General features: G+C 41.3%; 1 protein-coding gene across 1 annotated transcript; it reads left to right on the top strand.

Moving 5' to 3' along the window:
• The first annotated feature begins 709 nt into the window (after window positions 1-709).
• On the top strand, window positions 710-16464 carry LOC103526922 (lamin-L(III)). Its single transcript, XM_030456758.1, has 11 exons — window positions 710-1129; window positions 5268-5424; window positions 7096-7221; window positions 8139-8309; window positions 9632-9757; window positions 9880-10100; window positions 10783-10990; window positions 11769-11876; window positions 12639-12755; window positions 12846-12953; window positions 14747-16464. The coding sequence occupies exons 1-11, from the start codon at window positions 759-761 to the stop codon at window positions 14777-14779; spliced, it is 1746 nt and encodes a 581-aa protein (XP_030312618.1). The 5' UTR covers window positions 710-758; the 3' UTR covers window positions 14780-16464.
• The last annotated feature ends 1638 nt before the right edge of the window (window positions 16465-18102 follow it).

Below are 18102 nucleotides of genomic sequence, written 5' to 3'. Positions count from 1 at the left end.
TAAAATTTATTTTAAAAATTATTAAAAAATAGAATTTTTCATGTTTTTATAAAAAAAATTTTTTTCTTATTTTTTATAAAATGTAGTTAGTGTAAGGCTTTGCGAGCTGCTTGCAATGTTTGTGTGGATTCCCTTTCCATCTTCCTTCTTAGTTTTGCTCACTGACCATCAGTTTTCAATAGAAACACTGTAGCACGGAGATGGCTGACTGCATAGCCTAAAAGCTAAAAACGCCCACAAACAAACAGCAAAACAAAGAACAGCAAGGGACTGCCTCGTTTCCATCAGCTGAACAAATTGCAAAAAACCGAAACGGATCAGGCAGAGCACTGACAGGGCAGCACGCTGCAGTGTAAGCATCTCTGCAGCTGTCACGCATCTTCCTAAATCCGGGATTATTTTTTATACCGCGACCCCTTGCACTGATTTGTGAAAACGCCGGACTGCTGTACGCTTTTCCCACAAGTTCCTTGCCCGCCCTCTCCGGGCAGCACGATTAGATCGACGAGAGGCAGCAAAGCATGTGCAAAAAATAAAAATTAAATAAATAAAAAGGGAAAACGTGTTTTCTACTCGGAGCCTCAGGGGCGGCGGTGAGGGAGCAGCCCTAGCCCTTTAAGCTGCCCATCCTCTCCAGCAGGCCGCGGCGGCAGCTGCCGGCTATTTATACGCGGGCGGAGGCTGCAGTGGGTGTCCTGCGCGGGGCGGTCCCGGCAGCGGTGGCGGGGCTGGGGCCTGGACCCGCACCGGAGGCTGCCATGGCCACGATTCTCACCTCCACGCCTGCGAGCGGGAGCAGCGCTGCCTCCGGCCGTCCTGCCTCCTTCTTGCCGCCGAGCCCGACGCGTCTGAGCCGGCTGCAGGAGAAGGAGGAGCTGCAGCACCTTAATGACCGCCTGGCCGCCTACATCGAGCGGGTGCGGGCGCTGGAGGCCGATAACTCGGCGCTGCAACTGGAGTTGGCCGAGTGGGAGGAGGGCAGCGACCGGGAGCGGAGCTGCTTGCGGCTCCACTATGAGACGGAGCTGGCTGACGCCCGCCGGGCGCTGGACGAAGTCGCCATGGAGCGGGCCACGCTGCAGGTGGAGCTGGGCAAGATCGGCGAGGAGCACCGGCAGCTGCACAGCAGGTCGGTGCTCTGCCCCTCCCGCCCCACCCGTCCGGACCTCCCTGCCGGGGGCTGCCCTGGGGACCTTGCGGGGTGTGGGGAAGGGGGTGCTGCTCGTTGGGGAGGGAGGGGTCGGTGCTGCCGGGTGTCCGTGTCATGGCAGTGGGGACAACCCGCGGGCACGGCCGGGAGTTGAGATACCTTGGGTTAGGAGCAATCCTAATGTCTGTTCTGAGGATGTGCTGTAGGGACACATCTGGCAGGGCCTCCTGCTGTAGTGCTGCTAGGCTGCTTCAGCACCTCTTGATGATGGGCATGGGGCTCCCCCAGAATTTGGGCTGTTGGGTGGTGTTATAAGGACAGTATTGTGTGAATGAGTGTTTAGCTAACTGGGTTTGGCACTGAACCTGTGTTTTATAAATATCCAGGAAGCTGGTACGTTCAAAAGCATCTAGAAAGTTATGGGGGCAAAGGAAGAAGACTGAATGGAGTGAGTTCACATCTTTTTGGGGGGCTTTCTAGCTCAGACATAGCCTAGAGGGGAAGGCACAGGGAAGGTAGCCCTGTACGGGGTATAGCTTACCTGCTCTAGGCTGCTACTGTGCACAAATTCTCCTAGTGGCTTTTTGCATCCTGATGGGATGAATTGCTGCTGCTTCAGACTTGACTTCCTTGCAAGCTCAGTGTCCTGAGCCTGGAATCACCTTACAGTCTAGTCTCACTAAGCCTGGAACAAAGAGGTGGACTAATGTAAGGGCAATCAAATTCTCTTGAAGTGGGGAAGAAGGTGCATAGTGAAGGGGAGGGAACGAGTGTTCAGTCCCAGCAAGCTTCTTTTATGGATAGATGCAGCATACTAGTATTGCTAAAGCCACAGTGTACTGCTGAATGTGTGTAGGCTTGGAATAATTTGTGTCCTCAGGCCTGAAGTAGCTGTTCTACTGGGGAATAAACCATGTTTTTACTCTAAGTTTGTTTTCAGCTGCTTAGAAGTTCTTGGGCTTGTCTCTTTCATGCTGGGTTTTGGTTCATGGTTCTGTTTCATAAATCTAACCAGCCACTTGGGTGGACATTGAGGAGAGGGGTAATGCCAGTTTCAAAACTTTTCTGTTGCTCTTTGTGTTCTTATAAACTCCGGTGCTTTGTTTATAAAGCTTTAGACTTGGCAGGTATAGAGTCCTCTGGACTCCTGTTTTTTTGTTTGTTTTTGCTGGAGTTTTTTTCCTAATTTGAAGTCCTAACATTAATGAGTTTTGTATTTGAGCTGTCTAACTGTAAATGTCTCGGATGACTTGGAAGAAACTACTCTGAGAGTATCGTGCCCTTTATATATACACTCTTTAAATAACCTGGAACTCTTATAGGATGGAATGTTACCAGATAATTTCCCAACAGCATTGACTAGTAGCTTTTATTAATCCCTGGTAATGAGACTTAAAGTTGCAGCAACAATGAAGTGTGTTTGTATTTTAGCTTTTTGCATACTATGTAAACAGTGGTAACTGTAAGCATGCCAAAGATGTTTTGGGAGGAGGAGCTGTGGATCAGGATATCAGTTGGCTGAGAACAGAGCCTCGGGAAGGTCAAAGCAACTACAGAAGCCCAGCAGGGAAATACACGTCCAGCTTCTTCTGCACCAGTGCATATAGATGTGCATTTTCCTACTGAACCTAACCCATGTGGTTTAGCTATCTGAAGCTGTAAGAATGAATTCTGTGACTGTCTGTCTAGTCTTGGTAAACTGAAGTCTATTTTTAAAATTCCTGAACTCTTTTGGTAAATGATTTAAATACTTCAGGTCAAGTGTATGTGACAACCTTGTTTAAAAGTAATGTGACTGGCAGTGCCTCAAAGTTACTGCTTTTGGCTGATAGTAAGCCATGCTTAGTTCTGGAGTGGTTGGTGTATTGAATGTTTTAGAGTACTGTAACTGTCACTGCTTGCTGCACAATAATATAAAGTGGCATTCTGAACCCCATGCTTGGTTTAAAAGGATAGTAAATGCTCTTGTCAAATCCAGAGTTGCTAAATTGCTGTTATTAAAGCTTAAATTATTCCAGCATTCTCTGAAAATAAAATTTGTCAGGAAGACTATAAAAAACCTGAACCTGGCTGTCGGAGGCCTGCATCAGAAATGTGGGTCATCAAGCAAAGAGTTAAAGGGTGTGCAAGAACAACATTCCATTAGTATCTGTGTTTTAATTGAAGAATTAAATTTATATTTTTGTAGGATGAAATGGTCAATACTATAATTAAGTAGTATTATTAATGTACCTGTTAATATCACAACTCAAAGTAAGTGGTAAGGGAGATCCCAAAAGGAAGGTACCTAGAAAAAAAAGCACACCTGCAAATACTAAGAAAGCTACAACACATTATCTTGGCTTCTTTGTTACAGAAGTAGAGTTACTTTTTTTTTTTTTCTAGACTCTGAAAAAATAATAAGTAACCTTTACTGGTAAAACATTTGGTTTTGCATCAGAATTGTGAAGTTTGGGGACATAACCAACAAATGTCTCTGAACAGCAGGACTAGAGAAAGCACTTACCAAGAACTTGATGCAGCCACATGCCCCAGGCTGTTGGTTGAACCATGGAACCAGCTATACCTTTGTCCCTTCCAGCAGATGTTTGAGCCTTTTTTTTTCTTTTTTTTTTTAATTCCAGATGATGGAGATTCCAGAATATCCCCTCCAGGCAATGTGCTTTAGTGTTGAACTACTGTTAGTTTCCTTTCCCCAACATATAACCCAAATATTCCTCCCTGCAATTTAAGCCTACAACTTCCTGTCTTTTTCCACAACAGACATGGAAAACAGATTCCCTTTTCTATGCAGCAGCCTTTCATGTATGTAAAGACTGTTATGTCTCCTGTCACTTTTCTCTTCTCTAGACTAAACACTTTTTTCCAATCTTTCCTTGCTGTTCAAGCTTTCTAGAGCTGATCACTCCTGCAGAATGACTTTGGACTCTCTCCAACTGGTCTGCTCAGTTATCAACTGGAAAACTCATTGTATGAATTATCACAATGTAGACACTTGGCAGAAAAGATTTTACTAAAAATTATTATTTGCAATCTCAAATCTGCTTTTTGAGCAGAACGGCAGACTCTGGGTAGTGGTCAGGCAATTTTAAGGACGTTAGAAGTTAAAGCAGTCTGGGAAATTATCACTCCTTTTTCTGACAGGAACTTGCTCTGGGCCCAGCACTTCTCTACTTTGGTGCCAAGTAAAACCAGCAACTTAAATAACAGTGCTGGCCATCCAGCTGATACCTGAGTGCTCTGTTCCTGGCTGTTAGCATAAGGAAATGTCCCTCTTCTGAAGGCAAAGCTTTGCTCATCCTGTGTTGCATCCATGCTGTGAAGGAGGGAAGAGCGTGTGACCCTTCCTGAGGCAAGAGTCCCTTGCACGGTTGCTGTGAGGGAGAGGTGGGTGCTGTGAAGGCTCAGGAGCTGAGGTGCTGTGGGAGACAAAGCCCCAGCTGGGCTGGTGGCCTCCTGGGGACAACTTTCCTTCTGTGCTGTGGGAAGAAAACATTCCTTCTCCCTCACAATCCTCCTAGGATAACACTCCCTGGCAGCCAGGGCTGTGTTCTGACTCTGCCTGCAGAGGAGGGGGTGCTCTGCCCCATGCGTGACCTGCACCCCTCCAAGCCCCCTCAGGAGAGCCCCAAGCTGCCCGCCCTGGGCTGAGGTGGCTGCTGGGGCCACTGCCAAGCAGGGCCACAGCAGCGCTGGCATTCAGTGGCCAGTGGGCACCTGGCCAGGACACTGGTGGCATTCCTGTCTGCTGGAAGGAGGTGTCTGTGTGAGCAGCTTGCTCAGTGCTGGCAGGAGGTCACTGTGGACTGGTGAACTTTGGCTTTAAGTGTGACTATTATCTTTCTGTGCTGTCCTTTCCCTCCCCAGCTGGTAATGCCATGGAAAATACCTGGGTTCTGTGTCGGATTCAAGCTGGAAACTGGGTCGGAAATTTTTCTGGTTAAACAAATGATGCTTGTCTGAGGGGCTGGTCTGGTTTGTTTTACAGCACTTAAGCTTTCACAAAATCTCTCTTCTGTCTCGGTTCTGCCACAGGCCCCTGTGAAGGTAAACGTCTTAAAAACAAACTTTATCCCTCACCAGCTACAACTTACAAGTATGAAACTTTCACTTGCAGGAATTCAAAAAAAGAAGCAGATTTAAGCCTGGCACAAGCTCGTTTGAAAGACCTTGATGCGCAGCTGAATGCAAAGGAAGCTGACTTGGCAATAGCTTTGAGTGAGAACCAGACTTTGGAGAGTGACCTTCGTGAAGTGAAGGATCAAGTAACCAGTGTAAGGCCTGTTCCTGGAATTTCAGCTTTGCTTTTGTTCCTTAAGGTCTTTGTTTTTCTCCAGCTATTGTAAAAATTTAAAGCAGGGAAAAACTGGAATTGATGGCAATGGCAGGCAGACAAAAAGGTTACAGAAATCTTCGTATAAGCAGATACTACTGATAGGTGGTCTGTTAGAATTACAGGCACTTACAGCAGGTGAAGTTTTATTATGCTTCACATTCTAAGGAAAAAGTCAAATGAAATGTGTTGTATTGCTATAGCCCCTGTAGCATTCTCTAATGGGCCAGGAAAGGGAGCATTTGATGGGCCCTGCTTCACTATGGTTAAATCAAGGCAGAATAATTAAGTTTAGACTATTTTTTGTAGGCTCTTGAGCTACTAAAATGAAGTTATCTTGACTTGGTATTCTCTCTGTACTTTGCATGCTATGTGATTATTGAAGAAGCTAATTTTAACTCCTTAGGACAATAACTTAAGCCCCACAAATTTCATTGAAGTAGCACACTCAACACTGGAAGTGTATAAGAGATTGTCAACATAGTTGCACTATATTTGGAGGATTTCACTTGCTAAGCATAGAACCAATTATATTGGGAACTGGGGAGAAGTTTGGAATTCTTAATGTTCCTAAGCAGAAGAATGTGTATGTATAGTACAATTGATACATTAGAAGTCTACTTTGAGGAGTCAAATTTAGCTGGTGTGGTTAATGGCTGCTCTATTTTTGCCTTGTGGGGAATCTGGTCTACAATAACTAGAGTTTTTTCTGTTGATAGTACTAAAATAAGTTGATAATAAAGTAAGAAGTTAATTTAAGTTGGTTACTCTGTTTAAGCAATGTATTTTGATTATTGTGGGAATGAGGCTGAATGACCTTCAGTAAATTTTGAGACTGGGCTATAATAAGAATGAGACTGGATTGAAAACAGCTCTGAGGAGAAGGACTTGGGGGTGATGGTTGAGAAGCTAAAAAGGAGCCAGCACTGTGCTTGCAGCCCAGAAAACCAACAGTATCCTGGGATGCATCTAAAAAAGCATGGCCAGGAGGTCAAGGGAGGTGATTTTCTCCCTCTACTCATGTGACCCCACCTGAAGTACTGTGTCCAGTTCAGGAGGCTGCAACAGGAGCTAAAAATGACATAGAGCTCTTGGAGCAAGTCCAGAGGAGGGCCACAAAGATGATCAGTGGGCTGGAGCACCTCTCCTATAAAGACAAGAGAGTTGGGCTTGTTCAGCCTGGAGAAAAGGAGGCTCCAGGGAGATCTTAAAGAAGCCCCCCAGTACATGAAGGGGGCTGCAAGAAAGCTGGAGAGGGACTTTTCAGAAGGGTATGTAGTGATAGGATGAGGTGCAATGGCTTTAAACCAGAAGAGGGGAGATTTAGGTGAGATACTGGGAAGAATTCTTTACTGTGACAATGGGGAGACACTGGAATAGGTTTCCTGGGGAAGCTGTGGATGTCTCCTCCCTGGAAGTGTTCAAGGCCAGGTTTGATGGGGCTCTGAGGAACCTGACCTAGTGGGAAGTGTCCCAGCTCATGCAGGGAGGAGTGGAACTAAATGATCTTTAAGATCCTTTCCAACCCAAATCATTCTGTGTTTCTAAGTTAACTGTTTTGGTTTGGAAAAGCTGCCTCAATTTTGATTACCCTCATGTCTGCCTTTTCTAGCTGGAGCTGTCACTGGAAGATACCAAAAAGCATCTCCACAGTGAAATGTTGAGGAGAGCGGACCTAGAAAATCATGTGAAAGCTTTGCAAGAAGAAATGACATTCCAGAAGGTCCTTCATGAAGATGTATGTTTTAGATTATTGACAAGGATTTTATTTTTTTTTAGTTGTCCATGATCCTCGGATGCACTTAAAAGCAATGTTAAGATGTGCCTTATCCTTAAAAAGGTAACTAGCTGAGTCAACCTATGACAGTCCACCAGCCAATAAAATCCACCATTAAAATAGGAAGACCAAGAAGGTACACAACCTCATGTTAGCTGGCATAGTACCTGTAGGTATCTGGAATATGAGAATTTTCTCAGGCTGCACTTCTGAAGGTAGCTACAATCCTGATGTACTACCTTGTGTAACTGAAAGTGCATACCTAACAGCTAAAGTTAAATAATTCCAGATGTTAGCTAGAGGCCTAAAATAATTGAAGAAGTAAAATCTTGGTTAATAAGCATCTTATGTTCCCTACTTACTTAACACTTGCCAAAGGTGTCTGGTAACCTCTGTGAGAAGTCAGTACATAAAACCAAAAAGCATGTGAGTGTAAACCAACTTTCTTCTGACTGGGAGGATTCTCAAAGTGTGTGGCTTAAGTGATAGAGAATTCCAGTTTATCTAACCAGCTATTACTTTTTGAATAAAACAGCAGGTCAAGTAACAGTGCTTAAAGAATCTGAAGTGTATATGCCTGTGTTCCAAGTACAGAAAAGCAGAGAAGTCAACCTGGTTCAAAGATTTAAATACAAACAACTGCATGTTTTAGTTTAAGCATTGTTTGCAGTGAGGAAGCAAAACAACCCAGCACATCTAGCAAGGTGGAAATACCTGATTAATGGATGAATATTGAAGAGTTGAACAAAAATTAATTACCATGAACTTAGTGATAAATCAGCTTTGATACTGAATGACTTGCTGAACTCGTACAGTAAGTCCAGTCTTGACTCAAACTGTATTGGCTTGCTTATTCTTGGAGAAATTTCTCCTTATAGGAACTCAAGGAGGCAAAAAGAGACCATGAGAGCAAGACAGCACAAATTCTATCTGACCGCCAGAGAGAATTTGAGAGCAAGTTCTTGGATGTGCTGCAGGGGATCAGAAAACTGCATGAAGAACAAGTTCAAGGATACAAAGAGGAGATGGAGAGAACATTCAATGCGAAAGTGAGTCTGTAAAATGCAAATAATACAAAGCTTAAGTTCTCTGTGCCTTTATGTGATTAAATTCCCACAAGTGCAAATGGCTGTCTGATGGAGCCCTTGTTTTCAGTGCAAAGCTTCTTGGCATGTGTTGTATGGAATTTCAAAGTGGTGTCAAATTTTGCAAAAGAACTTCTACAAACACTTGGTCCTCCCCCCCTGCAGAATACTGGTTCAAGTGTAGGTCCTGTCTTGAAGTGATTAGGAATAGCTTAGGTAACAAAGCTGGTGATAATACTGACAGCTTGTCTGACAAATTCAGGACTCTGGTGTGCTATGTTTATAAATAAGCAATTCCAGTAGTATTGAAGAAAACCTCACCTATTGGGTTTACTTTTAGTAAAATGCATAACATAAGGTACTCTTAGAGTTCTGCAAGTGCATTTTCACATGGATGAGTGCAAATGTCCCTTCCCCATTGTTAGTACTGGATAAGGAAGAGAGGATGACTATGGAAGTAGCTTAACAGTTAGTCTTCCAGAACTGGCCTCTTACCTCTTTCCCAGCATTAGCCACATATGCAAGAAAAAGTAATTCCATAAGATCCTTGGGAGGGGGGTTATGATCCATAGGGTTTCTGGGTTGGTTGCAGAGTGCAGTGTTGGTATCTTAAGCCTTCTTTAACACTTAGCACAGAATCATTTGATCTGCTACTTTGCTCAGTAAGTGTGTTCGTTTATTCCTGGCTTGTCTGGCTTTCTCTATACTCCAACTTATATGCTAACTCGGTGAATTCCTTTGGATACTTCTGTCCAAGTTTCCACTGGAAATTCTCTGAGTGCCTCTTCTAGCAGAATGGCTCTACTTTATTCTTTCTTGGAATGTCTCAAAATTGAACTGCTCTAGAAATAGCTCAGTGCTGTTTATACTGATGCTGTTTGGAATTTTGGGGGAAGATCAACAGTTGGTTAAGCACACCTCATCCTGTAGCCTAGACCCATGCTTGGACAAGCAGCTTCTAAGGATATTCTCCACTGTTATTCTGGAGAATCCATTTCCTTCACATTTATACAAAGTCGTCATTCATTTGTAACTGAAACATCCTAATCCAGCAATTTTCACTACCTGATTACTGTTGATTTTTTTTTTCTGACATGAATGTCAAACTTGTATAAACCTTCCTGAAAAGCAATGAAAAAATTTCTAACCTGGATTTTATTGGTATCTGCACACTTAAGTAAAACATAACTATTTCCAGATGTAACAGCTGGAAATCACTTGGTTTCCTTCCTTATTCTAAATATGTGATCATAAGCAACTTGTCACTAACAATGACTTGTCCATAGATAGAGAATGCCCAAGAAATTGCAGCAAGAAATAGTGACTTGGCCAAAGCTTCTCGGGAGGAGCTGACGGACTCAATGCTGAGAGTTGATACGCTGACATCTCAACTTACTCGTTATCAAAGCCAGGTACTACCTTCATTTGTATATACTTAGAATCTTTTAATTTATATACCAAATTCAAAATGTTTGCCTCTCTTCTCTAATATTCAGTTATGGTTCAATTGATTTCTCCTCTCCTTAAATTTTAGAATATTGCTTTGGAGAACAGAATAAAGGAGCTTCAGGGGATGATTGATCATGATCGTGATGTCCATCTGAGGCGCATGTCTGAAAAAGAGAGAGAACTGGCAAAAGCCCAGCAGCAGGCCCAAGAGCAGTTGGAAGAATATGAGCATCTCTTAGATGTGAAACTGGCTCTAGATCTGGAAATAAATGCCTATAGAAAGATGCTGGAAGGAGAGGAACAGAGGTAGGCTATGACAAGATTCTTGTATGAGGACCTGCATTATCCAAGATCCAAGCTAAGTTGTTGCGTGTTCTTAAGAACACAGAGAAGACAACAAATAGATATAAAAGCTACTAAATTTAGCAGCACTGAAGTATATTGAAGTATAATCTTCTGTAGATAATATTTATATCCCACATCCACCATATAGTGTAGGGTGATGAACTAACTTGATAAAACCAACTGAAAGTTCAGAGTTCCCCTAAACATCGCTTCCTAGAATCAAACTTTCTCAAAGCTTTGGACTCCATCATAGTCAGTGCTCAATTTTCATGAATGAAACTGTGAAATTGTATTAATTCCCAACTTTCCAGACACTGCCTAGGGAGAATAACATGAACGATGCATGTGGAGAAGGGTCAAAAACTTTTAAACTACTTCCACTAAAGACTGGCTGTAGAAACTTTAAAGGAAAACTCACTGTAGTTGAGAATCTTTTCTTATCAACATAAGCTTGCTCTGAACTCTTGGGCTGGGGCTCTCTTCCAAAGTTAGCAACCTACTTTGCCAGGAAAAATAAAATCTTATAGCCAAGGCTTCGTGGAAAGCATGGATATAAGATGTTAGGTTTGGCTACAGTGGGCAGGTAGGGGTGAGAAGAAATATGCACCTCAAATACACTAAATGTTATCTGACTCCATTCTAGGCTAAAGCTGTCACCCAGTCCACCTTCACGCAGCACAGCAAGCCAAGCAACAAGTCAAGGTCGACGGTTCCTGCAGGGGAAAAAAAGGAAGAGAGGGCATAGTGTTGGATTTAAGACTGTTCAGCATGCTTCATCTTCTGGAAAAGTATCTATTGAAGAAATTGATGAGGATGGAAAATTTGTCAGACTTAAAAACAACTCTGATGAGGTACTTCTATTTGTTTGAATCTGTATGGCCTTCATTGCAAAGTATGACTGCTTGGGAACAAAGTTGTAGCTTAGTGAGATGATAATAAGGAAGGATGAAAAGATGAGGGAAGAGTACTGGCAAATATAATACAAAGTAGGGACTTCTCCACTCATCTGGCTGCTGCCAAGAAAAGACAGACTTTTTTTCTTTTTTTCATACTGCAGATGCTTTGTTTGTAGGGAAGTCTGGGAGATGCTTCTAGGGGAAGGTGCCCTGGGTTTTATGATGCAGAAATTTAATACCTTCAGTTGCTACTCATCAGACTCAGGCTAGCACTATCAAATATACTACTTAACCTCAAACTAATTAAGGTGATTAGTAAATTGGATAATGCTGGTTGGTTAAAAATATTTAATAAATCTAAGAATGTGGATAAAGCTGATGGTAATTTACCCATGTAGAAGATTTATCTTATCAGGTAGATGGTTCCTTGACTAGCTTAGCCTGGAAATCCAGAATTCTTAGAATTAATCCTCAGAGCTCCAAAATTTTAAGCTGGTAGCCACTTCAGCCTGATATGCCTTAAACCTTCACAGGCCACTAGGATTGTGGCCCAAGCTGGTAGATGGGCAGGACCAACTTCTTTTATCAGAATCTCTCTGGTAAAGAATGTCATGATCCCCCTTCAGCAAGTACAGATGTGCCTAAAATTATGGGCACTTGAGTCTGGAAAGAACCTCGTGTTTTTATGATATGGTATTAATATTAATGCTGAGAGAAATTTCTTGTCTTGCAGGATCAGCCACTACATGGATGCGTGTTAAGAAGACATATTGGGAATGTGTCAGATGCAACATACAAATTTCCTGCACAGTTCACTCTTCAGGCAGGCCAAGTAGTCACAGTAGGTAGTGGTTTTGTAAAACTTACTCATAGATCTCTTCTTATGTTGAATAACAATAGATTCATGTGATATGGAAAATTAAATTGGTACTGCAAGTGCCTAAAGACTAAATTCCTTTATGTAGAGAGGGAGAGGGGGTAAATCCTTGTAACAACTTGATCTGAAAGGCCAGTTGTATATTTAAAGTTGTATTGAAGTTAAAGTTGGATTGAACCTGGACCATCCCATATTGGGATGTGATGTTATGAACAAAATTAGTGTCTTCTACTTTATTCTTAAAGGGTTCCCATTCTCCAGTGATTTGATACAAACTGTGCAAAGACTTTAGTCCATGGTTCAGCAATCTTGAACACATTGTTTATGGTACTAAGCTAAATATTGGCCCTAAAATAATTCTAAGTACATTTAGACAGTGATTAAAGAGCCTAATTCTACACTCTGCTCTCCATACTCTGTACAAGCTTGCTTGAGAAATCTGGGTGCTGCTGGCCTAGAGGCTATATCTATCTAGAGGCTATGCAACACAAATCATTGCCATAAGTACATCTGTTACTAAATGATAAACATGTATAAGCAAAGCTATCTCTACATCATGTAGAAGCTGTTAATGGCCTTTTCTGCACTGTTTTACAATCTTGAGAAAAAAAAAAAATTGACCACCCTTCTTGTTAGTCCTGAAAAGAACTGATCTGCCAGAAATTACAATTTCTGTTACTAGCTACAGAGAAGAATCTTTGGCAGCTCACTGTAAATCTGTTGCAGATCTGGGGTGCAGCTGCTGGTGTAAGCCCAGGTCCTAGTGATCTGGTCTGGAAGTCTCAGAAGTTTTGGGGAAGTGTGGATAATATTGATGTTACACTCATCTCAGGTGATGGTGAGGTAAGAGTAAATAGCTTCTGCTATGATACTAAACTTGTTTGATGTGCTTACTTCATGAGGGTTCTTAGTGGAAATTCTATTGTGCTCTAGGAACTCGCAGAGAGGAAGATGAAGCATGTACCCAGAGGAGAAGAAAGTGGTGAGCAAGATGATGATTATGAAGAAATAACTGGAAGTGAAATAGAGCTTCCCTCTCAGGTAAGCCACCTGAAGTTCAAATACATGCTACTGACAGGATCATTCAGTGTCTGTTTCTTAATTACTGTATGAAAATATTTTCCAAGTACTATCCAAATTCTACAACTCTTAACATTTTTCTTGATGTCAGACCAAAAGAAGAAGAAAAAAGAAATGTTGTTTGGTTTCATGATAGTGGTTCCTGTGAGCACCTTTAAGCAGGTGAGATAGTAAGAATCATGCTTGTTATCTCATACAAAACTTGCTTCATCATTAGAGCTGAGCACTTTCATCCTGTGTAGGATGTAGCTTGCATGGCTTTGCACCAATGGTATGATAAAATAGTACCATTAATTGTTTCATCTCATATTTGCACTGAAAAAAGCTACTGTTTCCATTCAGAAGTGTTAGAAGGCTCAAGTCAAAGTTCTTAGTGCTTAAGTCCCTTGTAAATGCATGCATGAGTCTGAGGCACTAATACCAAGGCTTTAGATTGGTCATAAGTGAGCAGTTATGGGCTGTACTCGACTTGTGAGTTGTTTTGTTTCTTGGTTTGTAATGGCACCAAGTTCCCTTCTCCATGCTGAGGCCTTAAGCCCAAGGGCATGCTAAAAATGGGATCTCTTCTTCCTGCTGACACAGCATGTTGAGCTACCCCAGGTTTTGTGAAACCTGATCTTGCACAGTTCCAATGAGGACTTGGATCTCACTGCAACAGGTCCTAAAACCATCAATTCCTAGATATTTTCATAGTGTACCTGTCTGAGCACTTCCATACCTTAGTACTGCCTTTCCGATGAAAATGTATCCAAGAACAGGCACTCTGCTGCTTGGTTTCTCTTGTCATCCTTTCAAACAGAATATCTGAATACCTACTAGTGTAATAATAGCTGACTTAAAAGGATGTTTATCAAGGTCTTCTGATTTACATGCACCTTCTTATTATAATTTCAGTTTCTCACTGAAGGCAGGTTAGACCCTGTTAAATAGGCTACTCTTCTGGCCTTTGGTGTTTAAGGCATAGCATACACCAAAATGGCTGAAGTAACACTAGTGAAAGCTTTAGGCTTAGAAAGACTTCATGAGTAAAGCTTATTTTGATGTTGAGAGTAGAGCCTCTCCATCTCTAAAGCCACTTTATATGAATTGACTTATAGTATGGTCTTTTTGACAATCAGTGACAAAGCAAAATAACTTTTTTCCTTACACTTTTAATCTGTTCTGTCAGCAACTTTACAATAGTGTTGTGTGCTGATTATGGTATGAGTGGAGTCTAATATTCCCACTACAATGTTAATGTCATTCCTGTCTACTGAATTCATATTAAACTTGTCATTATCTATAAGTTTCTGCTTCATTGATAGTATTGAAATAATTGCAGCTTATTAAAAACCTGGTATCTTGCATGCAGTAAAATGATGCAAAGAAATCATGCTGGGCTTTACAGGCAGCTTTCCATGGTTTTTGCTTCTGCTTTTACCATTCTAACTAGGGCAGCATGAATATGCATGCCAGTTTAATTTTGATGCTTCAGAAATGAAATGCTGATAGGTGGCTTGAAAGCTTTAAGTCAGGCAATAGGCCCATGCATTGCATGGACTCAAATTCTTAACAGCTTGATTTCTTTTTCCCCACCCTTAAACCACCCAGTATAGTTGAGATACTGATTCCTGAGAAGCTGTTTTATTGATAAATAACTAAATCTACAGAGCACTAAAACCTCTAAACACCTACATGAGGATTAAAAGGGTAACCAGCAATAAATTGTACACACGTGGTATTTACCCCTGTCTCTTGATGCCTTATTTCTGCAGCAAAATGAAGAGAGAAGCTGTTGTGTCATGTAATGTGGACAGAGATGATCTGAAATCACATCTTGGTTCCAGGTGACAGACTCAAGTGTTTTGGCATCTTCTGCAACATCTGAAGCTCACATCTCCCATCTGACATCTTTGTAAGAAACATTGTCCACAACATGGTATTTCCTACCTTCTGATAGTGGGCCCTGTTCTTGGATTCTCTGATATAAAGAGCAGTAGAACACAAACTCCATGTGAAGTTATTTACTTTGGCACAAGGATTTGGTTTCCATGACCTGCTGAAACAGGAGTGTACACAGTTTACAAAACTTTTTAGGAAAAAAAAATAATTCCCTACAAGGATTCTAAATACTTGAGAATGAGCTTGCCTCAGCTTTCTTAGTATTCTGATATGGTGTTTCTCCAAAGGTAATTTCTATTTAAAGCCTGAGTGAGGAAACTACATGGGCCAGATCACACCCTACCTTGCACCTTGAGCAAGTCTGAATGTGGCTGAAGTAAAATGATCCTGAGGAGTGCTGAGTGTCTGAAGTGTCTTGATCAGATCCTGATGCTGAAATACATGTAACTTGTCTAGATCACTTTAGAGAACTTCCTAAAGTGCAACATTTTAAAATTAAAAGCAAGTTGTAAAAATGTTCTCATCTGTTAAATGTACTGTTTCTCTATTCTACCAGCTGGAGATAGATCAGTTTCAGTATTGGATATTCCTAGATATACTGTATCACAGCTTAGCTGTCTCAGATGAATTTGGACAGATGTATCCTGTAAATGTGAAAAAGCATCTCATTCCAGCAGAAAAGGTACTGTATCTAGCTGTTAGCACTCTATTTGAATGATCCCATCAAGCTGGCTTTCTATGGGATTGGGGAAAAAATGCTGAAACAAAAATCACAGCTAGAAAGCACTGTATGTAGTACAAGGTGCATCAAAAATATCTGCTCTTGAAATCCTTATGTATTAAATCTCTGTGCAGTCTGCAGTACTGCTTGGTGTATGTCTAATGGGGCAGCTGAGGGAATACTGTCTATTGGCCAGTATGTATTTACTGTCACTTTGTGTTACTCTGTAGTCCATGTAAAGCCTGATTTATAATCCAGGCAATCAGACTCTGGGGCCACTGCATTCAATGATTCTCAGTCTTCTTACTTAAATGCTCACCCACTGGCTCTATGGTAAAGAATGGGCTTTGGTGACCCACACAAAGTACACTTCTTGGGAGCATGAGGGGAACAGCTGTAGGGAGACAAGCAGCTGAGATTCCAGATTTCTCCACATGCTGGAATAGGTTTTTTGTCTGCCTCTTGCCTTGCCAAAGTATTCAGTTCTGAATTTAAGACCTGTTCTGTGTTAGGATGCAGCTAAATTAATTTAAGCTAGTATATGAAAAGCCTTATCTAAGTTATTTTAAAATTGTTTTTGATATATCAGGACTAGATGCTGGATGCATTTTAGCAGATCTGAATTCTTGTACCTTATAGCCCTCATAGAAAGAGATGCTGCTATAACCTTGCTCTAGTTATCTTGATAAAGTCTAAGTAATAAATATATTTTATGTATATAAAAGCAGCCTTGGAGTTTAATATTTGCAGGTTAAATAAAATTGTTTGTTCATTGATCTTACTTGAGTGACTCTAAAGCCTCTGAAGCAATAAAACTGCTGTCTTTAGGGAAGATTTCTGCAGACTGAAGAAACCTTCAGCCATACACTGTGCTGCCCTGTTTATCACTCACTCTGTCAAATAAAGTTGAATTGCTATGAACTTGATTTAAGAGGAATTTTTAGTATTTCAAACAAGAGAAGGGTGGTATTAAGCAGCCATTCTTTCCGAGTTGAGCTAGTATGTAAGTCTTGAGGGGGAAAGAGCAGTAGCACAGGCTCTTTTTGGTAAAACAATTATAAAAAGGCTCTAGGAAACAAGAACCTACTTCTATTTACCCAGCTCCACAACCCACTAGACAGTTTATGAAACTCAACCTTGGCATACAGCCTAAAAAAGGCACTTATTAAAGAACCAAGTCTCTGTGTCATGGCTCCTATTGTGCAAATGGTATTCCTAGTAGTAAACCTCAAAGATACAGTCAGTGTATGCTTTATCCTGATGGATAACAGGGAGCTGCTTCCAGATTTCTATGTTTGCATAGATACCCACCTATTGCAGCTGAACAGGAGCTCTGTTCTCAATGGCAAGCTGCTGGCTGTGATGTGAATTGAGAATTCAATCTTTGTGTGCACATGTGTGCAGATGCTCTTGCCTCTAGGGAATTCTATAAGGTAGAAGAGACTTCAATACCTCTCATCTTGCTTGCCAGGGAAAGTATGATACCTCTCTGATAAAAGGAGGAAAAAGCAAAAGCAGCTGTGAATCCCAGATACTTAAACCTTTGAAAATCACCCCACAGATTTTGGAGTCAGACTGTAATAGCTACTTGCATTTAAAAATATTCCATATTGCTGCTTTAGTAACTAATAGGTACTTAAATTTTCTTCATGTGAAGAAGTCCAAATCCTGAGCTGTGCTCAAGGTAGCAGCCTGTAGCCAAAGCTCTGAAGAATAACCCTCCACTTCTCTGAGTGGTGTGCAAGCCAAGGTCAGAGATGTCAGAAACCAGAAAGCCATGATTTTGATAGTCATTTAGGGGCTATTTACACTTCTTAAACAGGATTATATTTTCCCTGTGATACACCTGAAATTCTTTCTTCTCTAGGGAATGTTGTTTCTACTGGACTACAGAACCAAGCAGAGCTTGAAACTCAGGCTTGATTCAGGCCAGGTTGCCCATAAAAAGTTCAGCTCCCTTCTCACTACTTTGAGTTGTATGAAGAACAACTGGCAAAAGCTTACACGTTCCTCTGGGACTGCTGAACTTTTTGGGTATTGCTGATCTGCATTTACTAAGCAAAACAAAAGGATAACAAAACCAAATTCTCCATCTTGATAGTATTTAAGGTACCTGAGTCTCCCCTTTGTGTTAAGGCTCCTTTTTTTTTTTTTTTTTTCGGGGTTTTCTTGGCATGTTTTTAGTTGTCTTTCCCTCTCCACCTAATCTTCCCTCTCCTACTTCTCCACCCCCCTTTAAATAAGAAAAAAAGTAGAAGCATATTGACTTTTCATATTTGCAGTAGCCACCAGTGATACTCACCTATTTATCTCAATGGTGCTCCATACAAACCCTGTGGAGCTAGCATCTGTTTGTAACTTAATTCAAAGGAATTTCTCTTATTCTCCTGCTAGAAGAAAATTTTTAAAAGACATGATAAATGATACACAGTATGGAGAGAGCAAAATTATTAAAATTCTAGTGGTTGATGTTTCATAGAACTATAATTTGGCTGTCATGCATTTTTA

Source organism: Calypte anna, chromosome 10 (assembly GCF_003957555.1).
Source record: "Calypte anna isolate BGI_N300 chromosome 10, bCalAnn1_v1.p, whole genome shotgun sequence".
NCBI lineage: Eukaryota > Metazoa > Chordata > Aves > Apodiformes > Trochilidae > Calypte > Calypte anna.
This window is presented reverse-complemented; position numbering and strand designations above follow the sequence as displayed.

Coding starts and splice junctions, on each gene's coding strand:
- LOC103526922 (XM_030456758.1), top strand. CDS start 759: ATGGCCACGATTCTCACCTCCACGCCTGCGAGCGGGAGCAGCGCTGCC. Junction 1,130..5,267: donor CACCGGCAGCTGCACAGCAG/GTCGGTGCTCTG, acceptor TTTCACTTGCAG/GAATTCAAAAAAAGAAGCAG. Junction 12,756..12,845: donor TCATCTCAGGTGATGGTGAG/GTAAGAGTAAAT, acceptor ATTGTGCTCTAG/GAACTCGCAGAGAGGAAGAT.